We start from the raw sequence: 27,435 nt of genomic DNA on the forward strand, positions 1-27,435 counted from the left end.
TCTTATCCTTCATTTTTCACACTGTTATCCTTCTCTCTTGTTCCTCCCTTCTATCTTTTATTTTCCATCTCCTCACATCTACTAGTAGCCTGTGTTCACTGTCTAAGTTCTCACTGGGTATTACTTTAATGTTGTTCATTATCTTCTTTACTTCCTTGTATACCAATATATAATCTATTTCAGACTTTTGTTCATTATTCCAACTGTATCTTGTAATTTTATAGCTGTCATATTTGTCTCGAACCAGCTATTACCTACTAACAGTCCGTTTTTCTTACAAAGGTCCAGTAGCCCCCTTCCCTCCTCTTTCCTCTGTCCCATACCCTTTCCTGTCTCTTCCCACTTGTGCATTAAAATCACCCCTCACAATTTGCCATTCCTTTTCTACATGTTCTTCCAAGTCTTCTTCAAATTCTTCTTTCTCCTCCCTTGGACTTCCTGTTTGTGGGGCATACCTTGAATTATTTCTATTACTTTCCCTGTTACATTCATTTTTAGTTTTATTATTCAGTCATTTACTCTCTCTACTTCCTCACTTATTTCACTTCTGACTACAAATCGAACCCCACTTCTCCTGCCCTCTTCAGTACTTGCCCAGTACAGTTTATAGTCTTTCCTCACTTTCATTTCTCCTCTTCCTTTTCATTTCGTTCCGCTCATTCCAAAGATGCCGATTCCTCTTCTCTCCATTAGATCCACAATTTCTTCAGTCCTTCCTGTCAGTGTTCCAATATTCAATTTCCCTATTCATAGCCCACATTGTCTCCAATTTAGTCCAGCTTGCTTCTCTCTTTTTTTATGTTTTCGGCTGTTGGCTAATCGGGCCTGACACAGCCTACACAGGTACACCCTTGTTCTTCTGTCAGGGTTCCAACTCCCGTAGCCTTTCTGGATTCCTCCAGGCCCACAAGGAGTGAGGGCAAACTCTTTTATGGCAGTGTTTATTCGCCATGACACAAGACTGTCGATGGGTATCTGTGGTATTTGCTGAGTATGTCCATGCCACTGGACACCTTCCCATAACCTGAAAGCCTTGCCACCTCGATCCAGGACTGCTTATTTGGGTTTTCCCTTATTCGTATCTGAGGGAATTTTCACTATCTGCCACCTGTGACCCATCCAGAAGCCGAGGCTCACACTGGATGCGAAGTATGAAAGAAAAAACAATGACCATAAAAAGAGAATCTGAAGCAGCAGTCTTGTAGATGTAGAATCTCTGCTGGCATGCAATAATATCTGGCTGCATGCATTTGGTTGCACCATACTCAAATTATACAAGTATTTTCGTTTTTGCAACACAAGGCCAAATGCTCAAACATTTAATTTTTTGCTGTTCATTAAAAACAGATAAATTGACTTTAAAGTACCAATATCCTATGAACTCATTATAATTAATGTCTGACATGGTGCCTCGGACAAGTGCTTGAATTGCCCCTTCCTAGGGCCCACTCTAATTTCTAAAAAGAAAAGTGGGAATAAATTAAATAATAGTGGCAATCACTTACTGCATATTACAGCCTTGGATATGAGTTTCAAGTGGTTAAGGCTTGAAAGTAATCACATAATTGAGTGACAAGATGATTCCACTGAGTGTGTGCACATACCCATTACTGGTTTCTCAAACAAAATAATATTTTACACGATGGCATAATAATTTCAATTTGTTTCAAATTAATTGTGTGTGAAAAATTAAATGTGTGTGTTTTTAATTGCATTTTCTTTTCTTTTAGGATTAGTAGATCTCTTAGATGCCACAAGGATTACAGAGCTTCCTTTAGGTGTAACAAGAACTACTGGCTTCTGTGATAGCCGTACAGTCAGGGATGAGGAGGGGGAGGTACTACCTGAAGGTGAACCAGATACAGCATACCGCATCAGCCAACAAGCTCTTCTAACTGCTAACTCTGCACAAGTTTTCCCAGGTTAGTTCATCAGTTTATCTCATGTTGTATCCAGTGCTATAAGTAGGGAACGGAGCTTTAGGTAAATAAATGTTTTTTTCTGCGATAAGATAGACCCCCTCGTTTTTGCCAAAATTCTGATCATAGCCTTAAATGTCAACTCAGCAAATTTTATTTTACATAAAAACACATATTTTCCAGTTTTTCGTATGTAAATACATATTTTGCGAATTTTCACTTTAAATGCACAAAATCACTCATTGACTTCAGCTACCTCGAAATCCTCGAAGGAAAAATGTTTATTCTCCGCACCTCTTTCATATCGAGAGTGTCAGGTTTGTTTTGTCTTTGAACACGTTCGCTGGCAGACTTCTGGTGCCTCGCCTACGATCCTATTGGGGGAAAATATTACCCCCACTGGATCTAACGCACAAGTGCTAATGTCAAAATGTACAGAAATGTTTGGGAAAAACCAAGGTTTTCAAACTTTGTGCCAAATTGCACGTGTTTTGGAAGGTGAAGTAGAGGAAGAGGAAGCTTTGGAAAACTTCAGCGTTAGTGACATTTCGTGCTTCAAATATGCAAGAATTGTTTTTGTGATGTGGAACGATCTTTCTCACAATATAAGATGCTTTTTAGAGATAATCGTCACAGATTTACAGCGGAGAATTTGGAAAAAAAACTATGGTGTTCCACTGCAACTCTCCCAAAAAATAGCTCGCTAAGAGGTAAGCATTTAGAAACTGATTTCAGGTGTTTAAAATGCATGTAATATTTTGTTTTTTGTTACAAAATGTTTTTCATTTTTGTCACATATTTACCTGTTTTTATCACATATTTTCAACATATTTGACACATAAAAAATAAATATTTCTGAGTTTCTTAGCACATAAAGTTCCGTTCCCTAGCTATAAGCATAAATTCTTAACTGTGGGGGAAGGGGGGGGGGTGTATGCTTGATCGAGTTTTGGGTATGTGGTGGGATACATGTATAGTTAGTTCATTGTGGAGACAATGAAGGGCAAATTTCTCCTAACTGGGAGATGTTTTGTGCAAATTTTCTTCCCCCCATATTCACCCCACTTAGAGCACGAGATGTATTAGATTGTTATTTCATTATTTTTGTATTAAAACATAGCTAGTTCTAAAATATAAATTATCCAAAATATAAATTGTAGGTTTATTCAGGATTAGTTTTACAGGTGGACTGAGACTCACCAAAATATTTAAACAAAATTATATTTATTTGCAATGTTAAAAATAAACATTATCTAAGACATGCATTGATTTTATTACTTGTTACTTTCAGATAGAATAATCATTCGACTATTTGCACAACATATGTAGTCACTACATCTACACATGCACACTCAAGTGCACATATAAAAGTTTTTATTCCCCACATAGATATTTTCTGTATTTCTTAGCTGAAAAGCTCACAATATTGTTGTCCAAGCCAACAATATTTAGGGGGTCGTCCCATTTTGCTTTTTTAGTTTAAGATTCTTTAGTTTAATTCACCCATGACTAACACGACAGAGTTATGATTTCTATGAATCACTAACAAAAAGAGTGCTAATACAAATGTACATATTATCAGGCTGCTCCTCATCAACTTAAAGAGAAAAAGCTATCAGTATCATTATTCTCTTCTAGACATTTATAACTTTGCTTAATAAATTCAAAAATGCCCTTCAAGCAGATTTTAATTGGGTGATGCATGTCCGGATCATCAAGTCTTATTGCAGTTGTTAATTGGTTTTCTAAACTGCAGCCTTCTACTTCTTCTTTTTAAGTAGCTTCTTATGTTCTCATGATGTTCAACCAACACTGAAATTACTGGGGCTTCCACTGGAAATGCAACCCACGTACACACACTTGCATCAATAACATGAATGCTAACCACTTACGTGTTTGTGTGTTCAGAAATGTAGTGGCCTCACTGGCCTACCCAAGGAGGTGATGGGTAAGGTAAAAATCTTCCCTTTGATCCCACATTCCTAAGAAAATGAGCATGTTCTTTCCATTTGTGTTGTTTCTTCCTCTTCTCCATTTTAACCCATCAACAAACTAGTCGATGTTTGCCATGTGTCCTAAAGGAATGTATTGGATGGAATCCAACATCATCCTGATGCAAATTAAATTTTCCTTCCATGTACAAATGGAAATAGGTCCTTTTGCTCTAATTATTCGGACAAAACCCACAAAAGCACACAACATAAAGATTCTTCCCCCATTGACCCTTAAATCAAATATGTTCTTAGCAACACTTCGCCTACTTCTCACTGAAGTGTTTTGACTGTCACTTAACATTTCTAATATTATGATAAAAAAATAAAATGTATAAAGAGTACCAGAATCTTTTTGCCCAGAAAAAAAAGGCACTGCATAAATGAAAATGGAAAATGGTTGCATGAAAGAACATAGTCTAACACCAATGACTTCTTTCATTCCAGATGGTTTTCCAGAGGATTTCTCAATATTAATGGTTGTGCGCCCTTCCCAGGGGACCCGTTCTGTCCTCTTTACTGTATATAGTGACACTGGAGATGAACAATTGGCTGTAACTTTAGGATACACTATTTCCATATTCTATGAAGATGTTGAAGGTCGACCTCTTTCGGACAATACTCTAACATTTGAAGTTGATATTAATGATGGCAAGTAAGTCCCATGTGCTACAAGAAACTGTAGTGTAAGTTATGATTTCTTCAGTGCCTTAGCAAACCACTAAATGTGTTGTATTATAAGTATTTTTTAGCATATGTATGACATTTTTGTTGAATAATCTCATGCTAATTAAACCTGGAACTAAATTAAAATGAGTTTCTATAATCACTATATTTTGTTAAGATGATCAGATATGATTGATTTTTACTTAAATAATCCCACATCTAAGTCTTAAGGTATAATCGGAAAACAAAACAACATACTAGGATATTTTTAACTAATTTGCAGTGAATTAGTATTATTAAATTAACATTGCAAAAATTAAAATAGCATAATGAAATGGTTATTATTTTACTTTTAAATGTGCAATCAATTGATTGAGTTTGATAGATTGAGTTGTTTTTCTAAGTCCACTTTATGCACAGTAAGCCTAATCGGGACTGGACCTACAGTTTAAAGTGGAATCCGAACCACTATGTGCCTCCAAAAATGTGCAATCAAAAAAGTTGAACTATCTGACATGTATAGTTGAATATAATGGTACATAAATCACATAATTGTTCACACAGAATCTCATAATGCTAATTCAGGAATGTTTATGAGAATGGTTACATCATGTGTTCGAAGTAGCCACCTTGTAAGGACTACCAAAATGCCCTTCTTCCTGGACATGTCCTATATGTCTAGCATCTGAGAGGAATTTGAAAAAAATCTTAAATATCCTACACTTGAAGTATCACATAATTTGCTTTAAGAAAAAAAAGTATTTCAGTTGGAGAAAATAAAATTTAAAAAAAAGGGAAAAATGAGACACATTAAGTCCTTGAAGAAACATGCTTGAAAGCACATACAATAGTGTTATTGAGTATAAGTTTGGGAAATTTGTTATTTGAGAAATACATTATTTCTTTCAAGTAAAAATGTGTCAATTTCACATTATTTGGTAACATTTCATACTAACGTATATTATTTACTGTGAATGATTGTGTCATACATTTTGGAACCGTGTATGCTTTAAGCTCATATACTGTGTAAGAATTACTCATGACAACAGCAAACCTACTGCAGTCCACTGAAACCTGACTTGTAGATCACATGCAGTATATTTAATCACAATCCACTAGTGTTGCAACCTATTGAGAAAAATATATGCTGGTTGCATTACATGTAATAAAATCGACATTTGAAATTAGGGTTCGATTACTTTTTTATTGTACCATACTGTATTATCTGATTACATCATATTCCAGCCTTTAGTTTTATAGTGAGCAATAATATTAATATTATCCTTCAGATGGCATCGTTTAGCATTTAGTGTGAAAGGTGATGCTGTAACATTGATTGTGGACTGTGGCAAGGAATTTACACTCCCCCTTGCTCGACCCTCTCCATCACAAATTAGTAATGCAGGGATCATTCTTATTGGACAGCAACTCATCGAAGATGGCTTCTATTCGGTAAGATATAATATAAGATTTGTGTAGTTATAACTCAGTATTATTTTGAATTAACCCTGAGATATTTATCTTCATTACATATCTTGTTTTCACTAATTATATTTAATCACCATGTTCTTTCTTTTAAAATCGGGAAAACCTCTTAGTCAAAATAGTAATCAAAATATGAATACATTTTAATGATGATGTAATCAACTGAAAAGACATATGCGCATTGGTGTCCAGAGTAGGGGGTGGATGGATTCATGCATTATATACATTTCGGGGGGGAGGGGGCAAAAATATTTACTAATATAACTTTGGTACTATAGAAAGTAATAAATTATTTTCAAAATATACATAAAGTTAGTTTGTGAAAAACAGATCTAAAAATGGTATTGCTCACTTTGCTGACAATTCAGCATTTTCTATAAGACTCAATTATATGTGGATAATTTGTTCACAATGTGATGTACAGGGCTGCATCATGCTCATCATGATCCAAAGGTGCAATATCTGACTTCAGAGTACATATACAGGGGAGGAAGGGAGGACACCCTGGGTTCCAAAAGAGCAAAAACAGAAAGTAAGTATCATGGCTTTCCATTTGGAAAGAAAGAAAGCTAAATATTTATTTACTCTACGAATCACATGAAGTTGTGCACATGTATTGCTTGAAAATCGAAGATGGTCAAAATAGGGACTTACATGTTTCACATTTTGAAGATATATACACTAGCTGCATTGCATATTCGCAGTTTTGATTAATAATATCATTTATAAAAATAATTCCTTGTCTTGGTGTTCCATTACATTTGAAGCACACACATCGTTTGCACAATGTTGTTCTATTAGAAACACCATTGTATTATCAATCCTCTGTGTGCCGTAATAAATGTACTCAATGTGCAGCGTAGTATTGCAGTGAAAATTACCACCTTAGAATAGGGAAATAAATAATGTCAAATGATTTACACACATTTTGTCAGAGTACAATTTTGTCTTAGTAAGTTAGTGTTCTTGTATATTGATTGATTGATTTAGTTTATATTACTTCGCATTTTGTGCCTCTTGGCTAATTAGCGAAGATGGGAATGAGTGATGAAATGATGAAATTGATGAATGGACATTCACAAACAACCAAGCCCGAGTGGGATTCGAACCCGGGACCCTTGGTGTCGCAGCGCGATGTGCTAACCACTCAGCCACAGGGTCCGGCTGAGCTTATAATAGTTTCATTGTAGACTTACATGCACATCTGAGAGGAAACTTAATATTTTACTTTGGATTCTTTACGAGGTCAAGGATTTGCTGTTTGTATACAAATATTCAAACGAGGACATTTGTCCAAACCAGGGAAGAGTGGTACCAAATTTCATTGTAGAGAAAGCCCATTTCTGTTCTCGCCCCGAGCATAGAAATTTCTTGCTATGGCTCTTGGCACACATAAAACCTCCATAATACAGTGTATCATTGCAGCTTTGTAAAAGTGAGAAATATGAAGATATGATTACAGTGGCGGCCAACGTGATAAAAAAAAAATCCGCAATGCCCACCCCCAGCCTTTCCTTGAGGTTGCGCCACTGGCCAAGATGTTTATCCTCGTTTGGTAACGTGGAGAACAGTGTGTGTTTAAGTAATAACACACTAATCTGATTCATCTTCACTCAATAACCTATCTTTATACACTACAGGACACTTCCTTAAAAACACAACAATTATAAGAGGAAGGGAAAAACAAATCCTCTCACCTTCTGCTCCCCCATGCACATGTATTCCAACTGGATGTCGAATATATCTTAGACATTTGTTGCAAAAATAAATTGTTGAAATGCCAAAGGAAACTCGCAACACCATAGGTTTTTTACTTTTATATTTTTAAAAAAGTCTGGATGAGACGCATCTATATATTATCAAAATGTTCGTTTAACTTTGGAAAAATACTAGGTTCGTTTCTCCAAAAGTAGGCAGAAAAGTAGATAGTACCTTTCTCACGAATTACTTCCCCAACGGGTCTTACAAATCCGTCGTATTTAGCGACTTATCTCTGAAGGTGGCAACTGTGTCAAACACTGCGAAAGTTCCATCGCCGTGCCAGGCAAAAACGGGCACGGGTAATGTCTTATGGGCTAACCCCACCCCCTGCCCCTTTGTTCCCGGCTCATGGTGGAAATTTTCCTCGCTGAGACTTCTTCAACCCTATGCACGTCTGTCAACTCGGTTAGGCCAGCTCTTGGGCAGCGCCGATGCCTCACGAGGGTACGAAACAGCTTGCGATGCAGTGAGGAAGTTGGGGTGGTCATCACATTAGTTTGACCGATTGCAAGATTCGAATCTCCTTGTCTGTAAACTATCAATGGATTAATTTAACAATACTTGGCAGAGGTATGTGTTTCTTCTGAGGGTAGTGCCATGGCACGGCGGCTATCTGCCTTGAGCCGCCGCTGTATGATTATAATTAAATATAACATTATTAAATTGTTAAAGCAATATTTTTGTAATAGAACAAAGAAAGTTATGATAAACTTTTTTTTTGCCAATTTTCTGCAATTTTATTAATTATCTACTCTATATAATGCTTCTTAAAATTCAAAGAATGTTTTGTAGGGGAGGATAATCTAGTGTCATAGTTTGCATTCCACATAAAACTGCAGAATCAGTTTTGTGTAGCATATGTATAGTAAAAGAACTTAAATTATGTGATTATTAACTTTCAGTGAACTGTTGCTTCCCCAAATAATGCATAAAGAATTTAGTTTTTTTGTGTATATGTGTCAATTAAGATCTTTCTCCCTCCAAAAAGCCTTCAATGATTTTACATCCTGACTACAAATATATGTGTGTGTGTGTGTGTGTGTGTGTGTGTGGTGTATGTATACACAATTCCAGAGTGTTTAAATTCGAGTATGTTGTTCTTTCTTTCCAGGGTGATGTTCAATTACTTCAAATTGGGTTATCTCCAGAAAGGGCTTATGATTTATGCACTGACGTTGTTCCAAATTGTGATGCTGAACTGAGCAAAGTATCAGATGAAGAACACCATGATGTGGTAAAAGTGAATGGAGGCACGTTTTCTATCAACGGGAATGTAGAGCCGCTTGTTGTAACTCAAGTCTATGGTGGAAATGGTTCCTTAGTAAGTTTCTTAAACAAATGTTTTATTTTACTTTGAACTTTGCATTTCAATTTTGAGATATTGTAAAGTGTTAAGACAATCAGTTGCATGTTGAGTCACTCTTTCACCACTGTTGTGGCATCATCACCACTCCAATCTCTGATCCCATTCCATTCTTGTTTCTGAGGTTTCTTGTAAACTCATGTCTTGTGCCAGGAAATAGCTTATGCTCAGTTATTCCTGAATAAGTATGTTACATGAAACATCTATGCATGTTTTATTTGTCTTAAATTAATAATTTTAACAATATGCCATTAGTGACCAAGATTTTCATGAATGTATTGTTACTGATGACTCATTACACTATCTCTTTAAACTTCAAGGATGAATTTCCTCACACTCAGAAATCATTACAGCACAAACCTGGTGATTGCAGCTAAGATGGCATTGCCAACTGATATTTATTTCTATGTGACAAAATGGAAAAAAATCTTCAACTATTCTAATCTGTCTATACTCAATTTTACTGATTCTACATACCTTATATACCAACTTCTGGGACTGCTTCTTGTACTTGATTTCTCTAACCACTGGATTCAGATACCACTTTAAAATGTAGGTCCAGTTCCAATTACCCTATATGGGCATAGACTAGACATAAAATAAAACTAATACTCAGACATGGCAACAGTGTACAATTTCTCTTTCAGTTTACAGTATAGGAATGAGTATTTCCATTATATAGATAATGTTCAAGTCACAACTGTAATTAAATTTGTAATTGGATTAGCACTAGTCTGAAACTTTCTGTCTGTGGGGATCAGGTTGGAAAACTTTTAGAAGTTGGTGAATATTTTCTCAATAAAAAGGGATAGATTATTAGAATATATACACTATTGAATGAACTATATAGCGTTAACATTGTTGCACTTCTTTTTCTCAGAATCTTTTCCCTCATCTTCCACTAACTAACACTCACTCTGCATCCACATTCAAGTAAATCTTTGTTTTCTTGGACAGGTTTTCGAAGAAGGATCTGGTGAAATATCTCCTAGCACTGGTGCAGGAACTTATTACTACACAGTCCGTGGACCACCTGGACCTAGAGGGTATATGGGACCCACAGGACCACCAGGACCTATAGGACCAAAAGGGGAACCAGGAAGAGATGGTCTGGCTGGAATGAATGGGAACTCTGGACCACCAGGCCATGTATTTATGATACCGGTACGTAATTTACAATTTTTCATTTAAGATATGTAAACCTATACTTTAAAATAATAAAGATTTATTCATACTACATTCATTTGTATATGTTTTTCTTCAAAACAATTTTCCTTCACCAGATTTTAATTCACAAAAAAAAATATTTATGAGTTATATTTACAACTAAATTATGTTTACTTGTAGAACAACAAATTACATGTTGTTAATTTAAAAATCACTGTTGCTGGTCTCCATGGTACATGTTGAAAGTCAGAGATCTCAGGTTCAAACCCTACTCACGGCATAGATGTATTGTCATGTTTATCTCATAATTAATTTAATGTATTCATCATTAATCCTCATCATCACAATTAACCCAAGAGGTAGAGAGGCAATATTTTTTTAAAAAAATGGAATAAATAGAAAAACCACTGTCAATATTTCTAAACAAAAAGCATCACAAGATAATAAAAGTACATCATTATCATCCACAGATGAAAAACATAACCTCAACAGCGACCCAGACTCGCATGACTGGCAATGTTCAACCTAGAATATGGATGTAGAAGACATGAGACTAAATTGATACACCACATACAGCACAATCCTCTCACACAAAATACATGTCAGCTAGGTGGATTTTTCCCTCCGTACTTTAATCCCTGAATAAGAGATTGATCTTTCCAGGGGCGTGCCGTGACCTTTCGTGATAGGCAAGCGATGGGTGAATTTTTCGTTTCGGTTAATTATAACAATTTCAAATATAATATAGGCCTACACACATCCCTACTTACAATAATGTGCATAATGGTGACGTATCGGGCTTGAGTGTGTGAAGTGCATACATGCCGTAAAATCAAATCTTAGCTGCACGGTTTTTAAAGAAAGAAAACAGCCTTTCGCTATAACTTTTAAATTCCAACCATGAATAAAATTATGATTTACCTGATATTTGAGGGCAACTGTAAATAAAATTACGTTCTTCTTTAACCCTGAAAATAAGAAACATCCTATTAGCATAAAGTTTCGATCTTAAATAAATGGACGGGTTTTGGTTTCTTATTTGGCTAGAATTATGAATCATGACTTGTCTTCAGTTGGATGCAAGCGCAGATGTGATTCTGCGAACGTTCATGTCTTTGCACTGCATTATAAAAATTGCTCAAGCCACTCACCGTAGCCTGTATAGTTCCATCAGTGGCGTGCTCAGGATTTTCGAAAGGGAGGGGTTATGTATACTTTTTCTTGGTAGTCATTTTGTCATATTTTCCTACCTTTGACGTTCTTTTTTAGGAATACTTGGCGAAAGGGGGGTTATAACCCACATCAACCCCCCCTTGGGCACGCCACTGAGTTCCATGGTCCTAAATTTGTATTGAATAAAACGCATGGCCAACAAAATAATTTATTAAGATCATTGCTGCCACATAACAACATTCAACTGCCTAATGAAAACTTTCCCATCTTTCTTAGTTGGTTTGGTTATGAAAAATTCAGCACACGGTCGCTCATGGTTCACAAGCTCCAACCTTTCACGTTATGTTCTCGAAGTGAATGGTTTTGAAAGAAGGCCCCTAATAATCAAGTCCTTACCTGCAACACTACAAATCGATGGCTCGTCTGGTATGTCAACCATGGCGAAATTTTCAATGTAGAATCATACTTTTACATCAGGTACAAAAACATTACACAAAGAACAGAAAAAACAGCACAATATCACAGTAAAAAACAACACGCATCCGCAGCACCCATGCTTCTTCCGTTTCACCCTACCTGCAGTTGCAGTGTTACATACCCTCCATATTTCCGAGTAACTGACTACATGACGGTTATGTTCAAGTACCGGCTGTGATTTCATTTCTTATAAATAGCATACGACTGGTGATCACTGGCTAACTTCATAATGTAATTTGTTAATTACTATAGAGTTTCAAACATGAAAATCGTACCGCATGAGGTGGTGCTACAGACGCACAGAAAATTCTGGAAGTTAGCAACCTTGTGGCCAGTGTGGACGAAATCTTTCCAACACCCTTGCCAAAGACAGATGCGAGCTTGGTGTCGCTTGCCCTCGGTCTTTTCTCTTCGTGAACAGGGATCGACAGTGACCATGCAAGAACTGCATAAGTCACTTGAAAAGTGGGGAGAAAGGCGAGCAGTCCTCTTCCTCTAACGCGGTCAATCGTGCCGCATCACCCAGCTTCGTCAAGGGTGCAGCCGGTTTATGTTTCAAGCCAACAGAACAGGAAATAGGGGAAATGAAAATTCTGTAATGTAAATATCTTATAGTAAATAAATTCCATTCTAAGGTGTATAAAGGCATTGAAAAACACGGACTTAAGATATCAAAAGTGCTTTATAAAACAACGCAAGCGGTGCTTGCCCCGCCTTTCCTTACCACACGCTTCTGGATCTTACCAACTGACAGCTGAAATTCACCTAGTTGATATCTTGAGAGAATCCCTTCAGTGATTGGTTAATTGTTTATCATGTAGCCCTGAAGTCTGAAGAGAGCTAATTACCATAAAAGGAAAGATGAAATTGTGAAAGAAAAATGTGCTTCTTTGGAGACAGAAACTTCAAATCTTCCCTCCCTGTCTTACTCTTGAAAGCTGGACAGTCATAGAAATTATTCAGATAACATACATTTTATAGTTCATTAAAATTTTCTTAATATGCTACCCATATCCTCTAACTGGATTGCAAATTATGAAATTGAATAGTTTTCGAATCTGAATCCTCCCAAAAAAACAAATTATGGATATCAACAAATTTTCAGTTAAACACATTTCAGAAATAGATTGCTAGTGCATGTTGCTGCAGGTTTAATACCTGCTGGGAGCGCCCAAAATTTCTGCATTGGCCCAGCGAGCATTGTAGGTAGGCTTGAAAAAGAAGAAACAGCAGGTTTCAATCTTGAAAGCCAGAAAACAGCAGCAATGGAACTCGATGCACTAACCACATGTCACCCAATGAAAAAGCCCCTCCGGCAGGCCCTTAGAGGGCTGTTGTGCCATGGAGTATACTTTGGCATGTTGTCTATTTTTGAATAATGTTAAGAGGATGTTCATTTTCAATAGTTTAATGTGATAACTAGGAATTTATGTTCCAAACCATAAATGTATCTCTTTTAACAATTATTCAGTGTTTATATTACCAAATATGCTTCCAGCTCTGAGCTCCAAAGACAATTGCCATTAACATTGATTGTTTGTAAGTTCCAAAGACAGGAATGGTATCTGTGGCTATTTTCAGAAACTAATGAGTTCAAAGTGAAAATGGATTAAATTTGTGATTTTTGTTGTGTACAATTTTTCTTTACCTTTTAAACTGACTCTATTGAAACACCACCTTCTTTTGTTTTTGCAGATAAACTCCCAGGGAAACGAGAAAGGGCCTGATGCACAAGCTGAACAGTTTCGACAAATGTTATCTCAGCACATGGTGAGCATATTTTACAACAAAATTTTTATGACAGATTTGTCATTTCAAAAATATTTTGCACTTTAAATTCCCTTAAAACTTCGTGTTTTGGAATATGACACCACATTATATTCTATAAATAATTTAAAAACATATTTATATTCAACATTTTGTCTGTTATTTCTCCACAGTTTACAGTTTAGAATATTGGGATTTCTGTCAATGTGTCCTTGTCTAATTATTCTGCATATAACATTTTCAAAACATTAATCACTAAATTGTTGTTATTATATTTCACCCTAGATGGCAATGAGAGGAAGTCAGGGTCCTGTTGGATTGACTGGCGTTCCTGGGCCCACTGGACCACCAGGTCCTGAAGGATTGAAGGGAGAACCAGGGGAGCCAGGAGAACCTGTAAGTACCTTGAACATATTGCAAGTTTCCTCATATCTTGAATAATCACGTAATATGTAATAAATATTATTGCTGAATATCAAGTGGCAATAATTGGCAATACCAATTTCGGTTTACGGTTTGAGTTCTTTTTAAATTTTGTATCCTAACCTATTTCTCGTTGATTCTAGATTTTACAGTCATCTTGGTGGTCAAGTGCATCGAGCAGTTGCCTCACAACATTGTTGACAAAGGTTCCAGGTTCAAGCTATGGCCTGGGCATGGCTGTTTCTTCACTCCTGCACCCATTATTCTAATCATAATTTGTCCTCATTATTGTGATCAGCCAAAAGTGTCAGAAAGTGACATGGAATAAGACAAATACAACATTTGGTTTCTAATGTAGAATGTAAGTCCCATCCCATGTATATGTAATGAATTTGTATGTTTTTGTAGGTTGTGAATTTCATTGCCATCATCAACACAAACTTTTACATCCATGAAGAATAAAATTAGAACTGAGTTGATACCAATAACAATGTATCAGCCAATACCACTGATATCTGTATCAGAAAGAACCAGTTGGAATGTAATAACCAGTTCTTAATTTTGTAGTCTATGCATAACTTTCATTATTTTGTTAGCGTCGTTGCCTTTTAATCAAGGAGTCCCGGGTTCGATACCCAGTGGAGGCACATAGTGGTTCGGATCCCACTTTAAACTGTAGGTCCAGCCCCAATTAGCCTTACTGTGCATAAAGTGAACTTAAAACACCAAATAAAAAATAAAAATAAATCATTATTTTGTAGGGGATATGGACGTTGTGATTAAAAGAACATCTCGTGTGAAATCATCAATACATTAAAGCAGAACTCTTGTAGATTCCTTGACATGTTTCCAATGGAAAACTTATATCTTAAAATTTGTACATATATTTTGAATTGTTACAGTTTTCAAGTACCGGTATCAGTTGAAATCAGCATTATTGGCATCAGAAATTATCTGTTCAAAGTGCATTTTGAAAAATGATGACTATTGTATCATTGCACTCAATACACATATTATAGATAAGTAACACAGGTGAATATATATATATATATATATCTGATGTGAAGTTCATACCTATAGCTTGCAGAACCAGTTTTACACATAATTATGATTTTCAAATAATTCCAGGGTCCTCGTGGATTAAGAGGCATGATGGGACTACCAGGACGAGAGGGTCGTAGAGGCCGTCCAGGCAGGGATGGAGAAAGAGGGTTAACTGGACCACCTGGTACTAAGGGGGAGCAAGGATTGCCAGGGTTGCCAGGTAAGATAGAAACATTTTTGTTTCCTTGTTGCATTAATACTGGTTATAATGTGAATAACTTGACTATGTCTGAAAAAGGAACATGGAAGGTTTTCAGTTATATAGAGCATAACACCTTATCCAACTTCCAATTGTATGTTTTCAATGTTCCATGCAGTGAATCACTTAGAAATATTCCACATAGACTTAGCAGATAAATACAATAAAAAATTAAAATAAGGTAGGTATTATCTACCTATCAACATTCTTTACTGTTTCCAGTCTCTGGCTGGGTCAGCATTGAGGCCATGCCCAGTGTTTAGATGTAACTAGTTATTTAAAGGTAAAGGTAAAGTGTTTCCCTGTGCATAGCACCATGCCATGAAGGTGTATAGGAGGTGTGGGGGTAACACCCCACACTTTCTTGATCCAGTCGTGAGTGGGGGTGATGTGATCAGCATCACGCCCCTGACCGCCTTTACCCCACAGGGTTTCCCCCAGGTACCCATGTTATTCGACGCTGGGTGGGCGCCGGGGCCGCTTTCACCGTTAGAAAAGTTCCCGGATTTGAACCGGCCGGGGATCGAACCCGGGACCTTGAGCATGGTAGTCAGACGCGTTACCGACTGAGCCACCGCGGCCACTCTAACTAGTTATTTGCAATGTGGTATTTGTAGGGGGGATGAGATGGAATTCCCCCTCTCTGGATACTTGTGTCCCCCTCTCTGCTTGATAAATTGTATCCCCGGGAGGGAATGATATTTGGGGGGAAACAAAAATTATTGGCAATTTAGTTACATTTTCTCCCACTTCACCATTCAATTGCAACATTTTCTGTTAGACAACTGGAAGCTCAATTTGGCGAACGCAGTGCAATGAATGTGCAAGTTACAAATGAGTTGTGATGTGACTCGTACTTGTCACCACAGAGCCTGTCATTTGTATGAGAAGAACAATAGTGCGTGAAGATAGCCTACGAGGAATTTTTGAAGTGAGCGCAATAGCCCTTTACCAAGTCATTTTTTAGCATAATGAACTAGATTTCTTTATGAAAGTAGAATGTTAGTCCAAAAAAGTGAGCATTACGAGTTCCAGACTCTGAAATATCAGGAATCTGCCTTTAAAATGAAGGCATTCTGATAAAGCTGGTGGGGGTGAAGGCTGTATTGATCAAAGGATGGGTTTTAAAAATTTGCAAGTGGATCTACACAAGAAGGCAGGAGTATTAAAGCAGTAAGTTCCTTTTGACAGTTGGCTGCCTGTGAAAAATTTAACAAATGAAAAATAACACGGCCATGGCTTGATTTATCTAGTGATGTTATACAGACATCATCTTTCAACATCACTGAATAAAAATACATGGGCCGACCCCCATAGTGTAATGGTTAGCACATTGCGATATGACACGAGGGAATCCAGGTACGAATCCCAGCCTGGGCATGGGTGTTTGTGAGTGTCCATTCATCAATTTCTTCATATCATCACTCATCCCCATTTTCGCAATTAGCCAAAAGTGACAGAAAAGCAAAGTAAAATAAACTAAATCAACCAATCAATCAAACTAAAACACCTTGGCCAGTTGGAATGTGGTATTTTTGTTGGAAATATTTTCAGCATGCGTTGTCAAGTTGGTAGTTTTGTAATCTTGTGGCAAGCTAAACACATTTATAAAATATCATGACTAAAAGTACAGAAGAATCAATATTGAATCCATTCTCTTGATCAGTTCCGTAACAAAAATTGATTATGAAATTACATACACAATAATGAGCATTAGATATATAGTAGTGGTAATTGGTATTGTCTTGTATTCAAGGAGTCCCAGACTAATTAGGCGTAACTTGGCGGGAACATTTGCGTAACTAACGAATTTGCAGAATTATCAAGCTAATGGAACTTGTGTTAAGCTCCTGGGACCTGAGAATCAAGTAAATGAGTATTTTTTATGATTTCACAAATATAACCGTAATTTAGCAAAGTAGTCTTGGGTGCTATTTTTATGGTGTAGAAAACTTTCTGATTGTGCTCCCCCCACCCCCAAAGATACTGCCCAAGTTCGATTCAGGTCCCTAAAAGTTAGGTCCCAGGCTGGAATTCTGGAGGGGTTCAAAATCTCACTTTAAAAATTGTAGGTCCAGTCCCGATTAGCTGTTCTGATCATATAAAGTGGACTTGGCCTTTTCTGTCAAGATACAAATTTAAATCGGCAATTTTCAGCAATTATTAAAAATTTGTTTGATCAAAGCTCTTTTTATTTTATGTTGAGTGACATGAAATGAAGTGTCGAGTGACTCCCATTTACCATTTTAAATTATCGAGATAACCCCCTCCCCTCTGTATTCCCTCTCCTCTAGCGGTCACAAACATACATAGACACACATATTTGAAGCATTATATCATGCTGTCTCTAGACAGTCAGTAGAAACCCCCCCCCCAATGGAATTTACTTAAACAACACACTGGTTATTTGTAACTCGGTTAAAAGTAACAATTATTTTTGAAGGATTCTAACTGAACTGTAACTAGTTACTTTTAAAAGTAAGTAGCTGCAACTGCAACAGAGTTACTTTTTGCAATAAAAGTAAAGTTATCAACAGTTAGTTTACATCACTTAAATTGTTATCTTGAGAATCTGTAATGTGGGGGAAGAGCTAAATTTGGTAACTGTTTCTAACTATGTGTTTTCTCTGGATGCTAGGGTGAAAGGATTAGGCAAAGAATCTATGGTACTCTGCAGGCTAAATTTAGAACATCCATGCTTTATTACAACTTGCCATTTGTAATTGCATGCAGAGATTCAGTGTTTTGTGAGTGGAGCTAGAAAGAATTAACCTATTTTTAATTCATGACAATGAGACAACTATGGAGATACTTTGCATAAATATTTATCCCTCCCTCACTTCAAGAACTGATCAACAGAGTGTCATTATCAAATGGATGATGACTTGTAATGAAGTCACTGCTCAAATAAGTGTTCAAAGCAAGGATGAATTCATTCAATTTATGGGAAGGCATAGTTAGCAATTCAAAATCATAAAAAATTTCTGATAAAAGATTTTGTAAAAAGTGAAATAAAGTGCCAATACATGCAGAACTGATAATAAAATTTACTTTATTGCAACTTGTGTAGGTTTGCCAGGTGAGAAGGGTGACAGAGGGCTACCAGGAAATGCAGGTGAAACAGGATTACCAGGTCATGATGGAATGCAAGGAGATGAAGGCCCTCCAGGGTTGCCAGGTCTTCCTGGAGAACTTGTAAGTAAATTTTATCAGAAAAGTACCTACATCATCACTATCTTGCACCATTTCCAATATCTTACTGCATTAGCATTACCGCAAATTCTGAGGAAAAGACATAAACTGAGTTATGAAATAAAATTCGAACTACTAAATGTTTGTATATATGATTTGACAAGTTTAACTAAGGCAACTTGATATGAGCTACATTTTTAGATGACATCAGCATTTATAATATGTTACTGGTGTACCTGATATAAAAGAAAATTTGATTTCTTAAAAAATGTTACTGTGTATCATATTGTACATTTTCTTGTAATCTCTTTGGTATATTATAAATTATGTAACAAATTCCATTTTTTTTGTATTATTAAATGTTTATGATTATGATTATTATTCTGTCTATTTTTGTGTCAACTTATGAGTAATAACTATTTATGTCATCTCTTGAAAAAAAAAATCGTAGATGTCATTCTTGTTTAGAGCATGTTTAGCACTCAAAATCTATTTATCTGTATTTTTCTTGGAATGGTATAAATCAGTGGTGGCAATTGGGTCCCAAAACCAGGGGGGAGGAGGCAAGGTGCCAAAACTAGGGGGGCAAAGACAGTATATTTTCCTTTGTAAATAAGATTTAGCATAGTGCGTCACTGGTATAAATATATGGATTTTGCCAGGGAAAATCATAATCACTGCAGATCATCAACCAGGACACAGAAGTAAGAATATGCTTCTGAAAGATTGGCTTGGTTATTGTCGCATACTTCTTGGCATAGAATTCAGGGTAACAGCTAGGTCTATGTGACCATAGACTTTCTGATAGCCATGCTTGAATATTATCTGTAGTAATTGGGTCATTTACAATTGAATATTAAAATATATCCTGAAGGCAAATTGTAAAGAAAGACCAATCACTTGCCACTAAAAATTCAGAAGCTTTGTGTGCATGTGGTGGCCACACAAGGTTCTGTACACTAAACCTGAGCTGCCCTCTCTTATGTCTCAAGAGATAGCTGCAGTGGCGTATGCTGGTTCTAACGAGTGGGTAATCTCCGACCTTTTGATCCTCAAACTCCAAAAAGTTTCCGTGCAATTTATGTCAAGCTCCATATTGGATTTAGGAATATTGTGTCGGAATGTTTGTCTTATTGCTACGATCACAATCAATTAATTCTCGTTATTGCAGTTTACTATACGTGTAGAATTTCAAATAATAAAACAAGACAATATTATAAAGCTATAAAAAAACAACCTGTGAAATATGAAATGAAAGACGTGCACTAGTGAAATAAAAACCTGCAATATTAATTTAAGTGCAAAATTCAACTTACTCCAGGACCCGATTACTTGTGCCAAACCACATCCAAAGGACGCTGTTTGTCCAGTTCACGTCAATACGTGTCTGTGCGAAAGATTGCAGCTTAACAAAGGAAGTTATGTGACTTTTGGATTTTTCATGTTTGGCACAAGTGTTGCAAAGATTACAGTATCAGCCACGCGTCCATACATTCTTTTCAGCCCCGAAAAGTAAGCACGGCCAACAAAAATGCAAAGCTTATTAACACTTATACTTCCAGTCAACCATGGTGTTTTGTCATAATTTGCTTGCGAAAATGCCTCACATATTCCCGATTTTTGTCTTTGTGTGTAGAAATAAGTTCAAGCGATGACACTGGCCTACCTGTATTAACAATTTGCAACTTCTCCTGAAAAGATCTTGTTCCAAAAGGTTTCACCAGCAAATCTTGTATCACATCCATTACCCTTTAACACAGCACTATCACGACAAACACTAACACCTAAATAAATAATAAACACGAAGCACAGTACGAAGCCAACGACTACGCATTCAGTTTCACGTGCCAAACTTTTGTTGTTGTGTTCCTGGCTCAGAATGAAATTCCCTATGAATGGTAAAAGAAATCCCTTTCCGAGCTCGAAATGACAGGTTTTTAAAAGTTCGAATCATTGCAGGTCAGAGCCAGAATTTTATTTCGGGATGGGGATCATCCCTTATTAGCAGCCGCCACATAAAGTTGAAACAGTGGGGTTAGAAGTCCTGAAGATGAATCTCAGATTATTACAACGTATTATGCAAAGTGTTTAATCCTGCTAATGAAGTAAAATTAATTACCACTATACACTTTTTAAATTAGATATTTGTAGGATTTCGGGGAGGGGGGTTTCAGCCCCCCCGAGTCCTCCACCTGGTTACGTGCCTCATGTGTTTTTTTTTCGTTTTATGTTTAATTCGTTCATCTTCATCACTATTAATCTAAACAGGCGGAATATAGCAACTTAAATTAACTAATATATATATATATATAATAATTTATTTTTGATATCTTTCTCTTTAAAAAATATTCAGTTCCGTGAAGGAAGTATTCTCGCTGCTTTTGAAGATTAGAGAGGAGAAACAATTACTATTTTTGTAAATACAAGGATGGGGGGAGTCAGCATAGGTATAGGTGCTTTAATTGCTTAAGCTTTGAATTTTAATTCAGTTTGCTTCATCTTCAATATTTAAGCTTTTCCCTTTTGATAAATTTATGTTCAAGTAACAGAAATCAGCAAGACAGAAGCAAATGTAAAGTGAAAATTAGCATAGAATTGGTTTGCCCATGTTATTCAGTTTTCCTGTTCTTCGCACTCTAGCGGGTATGTTTTCCCAAGTTCAGCGGAGGGAACGGGAAAGGCTCTGAAGGTTGAGAGTGCGACCGGTGGACTCTCACAAGAAGGAGCTTACCCTGGGCACGGAATCACCGCGCCTGAGAAGCAGTGTTTCCTCCCCCTCTTTTCTTTCTCCTCCCTCCTCGCCAAGGGTTGTAAGGAAAGCGGGAGGAATGACGTCAGGGTGAGATTCCCTGAAGTCATTCCACCGGCTGGAGAAAGGTTCCCGGACATTCGGCGGCAAACAATTGGAAGTATTCGCGTGCTGGAAGCAAGGAAATGTATGCATCGAAATAGGTTTGGAAGAATATTGCGAGGAAATGTGTGTGTGTGTGTGTGTGTGTGTGTGTGTGTGTGTGTGTGTGTGTGTGTGTGTATATATATATATATATATATATATATATTTAAAAAAAGAAATACAGCCGGGTCATCTGCAATTACCTAGATGACCCAGAGTATATGCCGCTGGATAGCTGCTGTATATCTTTGGTGAATGTCACAAGTAACATCCTCTGGCAAGTTAAAGGTACACTTCAAAAGGAAATGGCGAAAAACTTAAGTTCATTCAGTGTGTATAGATTACCTACATTGTCTTTTTAGTTTACAATAATAAATCCTTTTGTGGTTTCCATAACAACATTGTGTTTTTCGTTCACAGTGTTTAAATATAGCCTGTGCCTAAACACTATTCCCATGTCTGAAAGCAGTCTGAGTGCTTCAGTAAGTCTCATTGTTCACTGATGAGCATTCTACTACTATTAATAGTGATGTCATAACACAACCACCTTTTTTTCTCATGGTACTTGTGAAACATGTCAAACTTTTACTAAAATGTTCTACCATAAAAATATGAATACACTGGATTTTCCAAAATCATTTGCAATATGACATTGTGTACGAGGGTCACTATTTATATTTTGAGCCTAACAATGAAAAAACAGGAATTTGGCATTGAAAACTGCTTTATTGTTTTTCGAAGTATTCTCCTTTATGGTCAATACACTTTTGCATTCGTTCGAACCATTTGTCAAAGCAGTTTTTCCAATCTTCTTGAGACACCTCCATAATATGGTTTTTGAACGCATCAACGGCGTCTTCCGCCGACGAAAATCGTTGTCCACGCAATTTATTCTTGACATTCGGGAACAAGAAGAAGTCATTGGGTGCCATATCAGGCCTGTACGGTGGATGACCCATCAATTCGATTTTTTGACTGTTCATAAAGTCGGTTGTTAGACGAGATGTGTGACAGCTGGTATTGTCTTGATGAAGAATGATCCGACGGCGAAGACCTCTGGCAAACAAATTGTTGTGTACCATTCAGAGTTGACCGTTCTATTATACGTTCCTCTAAAGGCACAGTTGCCACATGACCAGTTTTCCAGAAAAAACAGGCGACCATTTGTTTCGATGTGCTTCGAGCGCAAACAACTTTTGTTGGATTGGGTTCATCTTGAAACACCCATGCAGTTGACTGCTGTTTACGTTCCGGCTCATATGCATGTATCCATGATTCGTCACCTGTTACAATCTTATATACGTCTTTTTGAGTTTTTGTCAAATTGTGGGGGATCCAACGAGAACATACCTTTCTCACAGCTAAATGATCATGTAATATTTTATATATGCCTATGGTTCCCTCAATCTCACAGTATGTCACATGACGATCTTGCAGTATTAGGTTTTGCACAGCATCAATGTTTTCTTGAACAACAACTGATTTTGGACGACCTTCGCGAATCTCGTCGGTGAGCGAATGGCAGCCACGATTAAATTCGTTATACCAGCGTTTCACAGTGGCAAAGGATGGGGCTTCATCGCCAAATGTGGAAGTAAGTTGATCGATGCACTCTTGTCTTGATAATCCACGTCGAAAATCGTAAAAGATCATCGCACGAAAATGTTCACGAGTTAATTCCATTTTATTGCTGTCGCGCAATCTCCAAGGCAACATAAACAACACAAATGAAGCTATTGACAAAACATTTGAAGTACGTTATGGTCAATAATGCCAGACGATTCTGTGCAAACGTCAAATCGCGCCTAACTTCAATCAGTGTTGCCAAGGCTCAAAATATAAATAGTGACCCTCATATGTGTATATATCTACACAAAAAACTTAAATTTATCTATGCTCTTATTTTATCTAAACGTTTTGTAATAAACATGAAATCAAAATCTTATCTTTAAAGGGTTATCATACAGATTTGTAAAGTATACCTGCTGAAGATAAAATTCCTACTTTAAGGTATAACTATTGATTCTTCAAACAAAGAATTACAAAAATGATATGAATACACACCTTGTATTATATGTATTTGTTTTTAATCTAGTACTTACTGCATATTATAGAATATGATATGGCAGTTTGAATGTTGGATATTGTCTTTATCCTTGTCTGTGGTAACTTATACTTATGTTAAATACATGAACTTCAAGTATCCATTTGATTGCTCTACTTTATATTTCAGGGACCACGTGGTTTTCCAGGCCCCCGGGGTTTCCCAGGCCTTCCAGGTTCTCCAGGAATTCCAGGGAGTGAGGGACCAGTTGGTCCAAAAGGAAACACAGGACCTCCTGGGCAGCCTGGTGCACCAGGGCAGCCTGGACCAGCCGGTCCAATTGGACCACCAGGGCCTCAAGGCATGTTGGGCCCACCTGGACTTGCTGTATGTATTTTCCAGGCTTCCCTTTCAATGTATATATAATGAAGAGTGATACCGAGCAAAATCTGGAAAAGCTCTACTTCTCCAACTCTTCACGCTGGCCAACGACCCGACCATTCAAAGACAATACTGCATACCACAGAGAATAGGATTATTCTTTTAACTGCATAAAGCTGAGTATGTAATCCCGGCCTCACTTCCTCTAGGGACTTTCCATGGAAGGTAGAGGCTTTAACCTCTCGAGGGGTTGAAAGAAAAAACTCTCTCTGTTAGTAGAAATTCATCGAGTATAGTGGGTATGGAAGCGTGGCAGTTTGAGGCAGTGTATAACTAAGGGCACCAGATGCCTCAGTAAGTTGCACCTCAAACCCAGGACTTTACATCGATCTTCATCACAGTCGGGTCTAGGTAAATGTGGAGAGAGCTTTGCTCTGGTATTCCTCTTCTTTCCTCTTTTGACAGAATAGCAAAATTATGTTACAAAATGAAAACCTCTCGCATTGCATAATTTGCTACATCCCTTGTGACTCAATGTTCCCCAAGATAATCAAACTGAGTCACACTTCAATAAATTGCCTGCAAGGTAGTGAAAAGTTTCAGTTGATGCTAATTTTACGAATGTAATGGTATAATGCGTATAGACTGGTTTTGTGAATATGTGAATGCACAGTTGGTTTTCCTCAGGCAAAATTAATTGTGGTGACTCGATTACAAACGTTAATTGAGCGACTCGAGGTAAAACTTGATAAGCCACACACTGTTCAAAATTGAGTTTCATCATAGCATCAATCATCTTAATCCGTCGAAATCAAGGTGTCCTGGGTTCGATATCTGGTGGATGTACATAGTGGTTCAGATCCCACTTTAAACTGTAGGTTCAGTCCCGATTAGCCTTACTGTGCATAAAGTGGACTTAAAACAATCCAATCCAATCCAATCATTTGATTCAGTTGCTGCACAGTCTCCAGTTTCTGTAGAATAGTGAATGAAGTTCCTTCAGTAGTTGCTGAACCAGAAACACACAGGAACATGTGTGTGGATAACCCATAAGCCACAATGTAATGGACGAACTTTCACATGTGTCTTTCTCGGTTTCATACTTTTTGTGGGTTATCAAGTTTTACTCCCAAACCGCTCAAAAATGAAGGTGAAATACTCATTCAGTTTGTTCATGGAGCATTTACAAGTTTATATTACAAAGATAGAATATTGGTTATTGTAACAGTAAATTTTCAATCTATACCTCATTGGTATCAGTTAAAATTTCATATCAGTTCATAACTCCATGCTTGGGTGGCCAGGACAATATTTTCAGACTAATAACCATAATAATAATCCTACAATGCATTATAACCATTCTCACTTACAACTAAGCTTGACATTGATAATCATGTAGCGAAAAAAATAATGAACTTAAAAAAAAGAAAAAAAAAATATGTGGCTTTAAAGGCAGACCTGCATATGCTGTTTTCCAGCCCAAACAAAGCTTTATGCTTGCTAGTGCCACTGAATTGTAGAGTTCATTGTTTCATTACTTTAGAATTTGTTAGGAGTAAAACAAATATTCCATACAAGCAGCTCGGGAATAAAACTTGATAACCCATACTCAAAAATTAAGTTAGAATTGGATCCAGTTGTTGCACAATAGAATAAAGTTTATTTAGTAGCTGGTAATGCTGGAGCAGAGACTAAACTGGATAGCTCAGCCATAACACAAGGCACAGATGAGTTTTTCTCATTTACATGCTTTGTGGGTTATTAAGTTTTTATTATTGTTAAATACCATACCAAGAAGATAAAAAAAGCATCATGTTTTGTATTTGTTAATGTTGTAGATTCAGTTAAATTTCCTGTGTAATTAATAGAGGCACATATTTGTGGTAAATAAAAAAGCAAAATTTCAGTAATAACACAGACTAAATTTCAGGTTCAAAAGTGGTAAATAAAATAAAATGTCTGTGTTACAGCAGTGAAAAATTGGATCAAAAGTGGTATATAAAATGACATTTTGGTTATAAAATTGTGAATATAATCCTAAATTTGATTTAAAAACTGCACTTATTACACAAAATAAACATATCCCCTCTAATAGAACATTTATGTAGTTACCAGAGTATTAAGTTTATTCCTGTATAAAGGGGTCCATTTTTGCTTCTCAAATATTTGCAGCAGAATTAATCAATTTTCCATGAATTGTATAACTTACAATATATTTCAAACTTCAGAAAGTGTTACATCGGTAAATAAACTACATTTCGTGTTTAAGAGTCTATTTCACATTTCGCGTCATTTCGTGACAAAACAGGGTAGGAAAATGCACCTTGCACCTTTCAGAAACATGAAAAATTAACATTACAATGTGTTATTTCACATTTCGCATTTTTGTCAAAAACGAAATATGCATGCCTCTAGTACTTAATATGTAATTTTGATCTTACTTTTTTTTCCTGATTGATCAGGGTCCACAAGGTAAACCAGGGCTCCCTGGCTTACCAGGGGCTGATGGAGTGCCAGGACATCCAGGGAATCCAGGAATCCCAGGTTCAAAAGGTGACACTGGACCTCCAGGACCACAGGTTTGTTTAAGATAATCCCTTAACATCCATAAATACATACAGCTTTATTGCTTACAATATATCTTCAGATGTTAGTTGCGCTATCATCACTATATATGTGCTTGATAAATAATGAACTTTATTATTTTCAAATAAATATAGTGAGAAGTGAGACTTCATTAAATTGCAGAATGTGGATACAATACGAAATTTAAATGCAACTAGTGGTTTAGATGCTTCATGGCACATGGGGAAGCAATATATTATGAACCTAAATTTTTTTTGTTGCAGTTGCCTGAAATTATGTAGAGTAAAGCTTTAGGCATTATTCTACGAGGGTCACTATTTATATTTTGAGCCTAACAATGAAAAAACAGGAATTTGGCATTGAAAACTGCTTTATTGTTTTTCGAAGTATTCTCCTTTATGGTCAATACACTTTTGCATTCGTTCAAACCATTTGTCAAAGCAGTTTTTCCAATCTTCTTGAGACACCTCCATAATATGGTTTTTGAATGCATCAACGGCGTCTTCCGCCGAAGAAAATCGTTGTCCACGCAATTTATTCTTGACATTCGGGAACAAGAAGAAGTCATTGGGTGCCAAATCAGGACTGTACGGCGGATGACCCATCAATTCGATTTTTTGTCTGTTCCTAAAGTCAGTTGTTAAACGAGATGTGTGACAGCTGGCATTGTCTTGATGAAGAATGATCCGACGGCGTTTGTTTGTTTTCCGTATTTGACCGAAGACCTCTGGCAAACAAATTGTTGTGTACCATTCAGAGTTGACCGTTCTATGTTCCTCTAAAGGCACAGTTGCACATGACCAGTTTTCCAGAAAAAACAGGCGACCATTTGTTTCGATGTGCT

At 36.8% G+C, this 27,435-nt stretch overlaps 1 protein-coding gene across 2 annotated transcripts in view; it reads left to right on the plus strand.

The window, feature by feature from the left end:
* LOC145998891 (uncharacterized) overlaps nucleotides 1–27,435 on the plus strand; it is a 141,588-nt gene that overhangs the window by 44,206 nt on the left and 69,947 nt on the right. For both annotated transcript variants that reach the window (XM_083135610.1, XM_083135611.1), the window contains exons 2-12: nucleotides 1,731–1,922; nucleotides 4,358–4,565; nucleotides 5,866–6,028; nucleotides 8,934–9,143; nucleotides 10,143–10,349; nucleotides 13,698–13,772; nucleotides 14,055–14,165; nucleotides 15,321–15,456; nucleotides 18,566–18,690; nucleotides 23,814–24,011; nucleotides 26,468–26,584. In XM_083135610.1, coding sequence (XP_082991736.1) covers nucleotides 1,731–1,922; nucleotides 4,358–4,565; nucleotides 5,866–6,028; nucleotides 8,934–9,143; nucleotides 10,143–10,349; nucleotides 13,698–13,772; nucleotides 14,055–14,165; nucleotides 15,321–15,456; nucleotides 18,566–18,690; nucleotides 23,814–24,011; nucleotides 26,468–26,584 — 1,742 coding nt within the window. The remainder of the gene's footprint in view (nucleotides 1–1,730; nucleotides 1,923–4,357; nucleotides 4,566–5,865; nucleotides 6,029–8,933; nucleotides 9,144–10,142; nucleotides 10,350–13,697; nucleotides 13,773–14,054; nucleotides 14,166–15,320; nucleotides 15,457–18,565; nucleotides 18,691–23,813; nucleotides 24,012–26,467; nucleotides 26,585–27,435) is intronic.

Source organism: Lepisma saccharinum, chromosome 14 (genome assembly GCF_977018435.1).
Source record: "Lepisma saccharinum chromosome 14, izLepSacc3.1, whole genome shotgun sequence".
Classification (NCBI taxonomy): Eukaryota; Metazoa; Arthropoda; class Insecta; order Zygentoma; family Lepismatidae; genus Lepisma; species Lepisma saccharinum.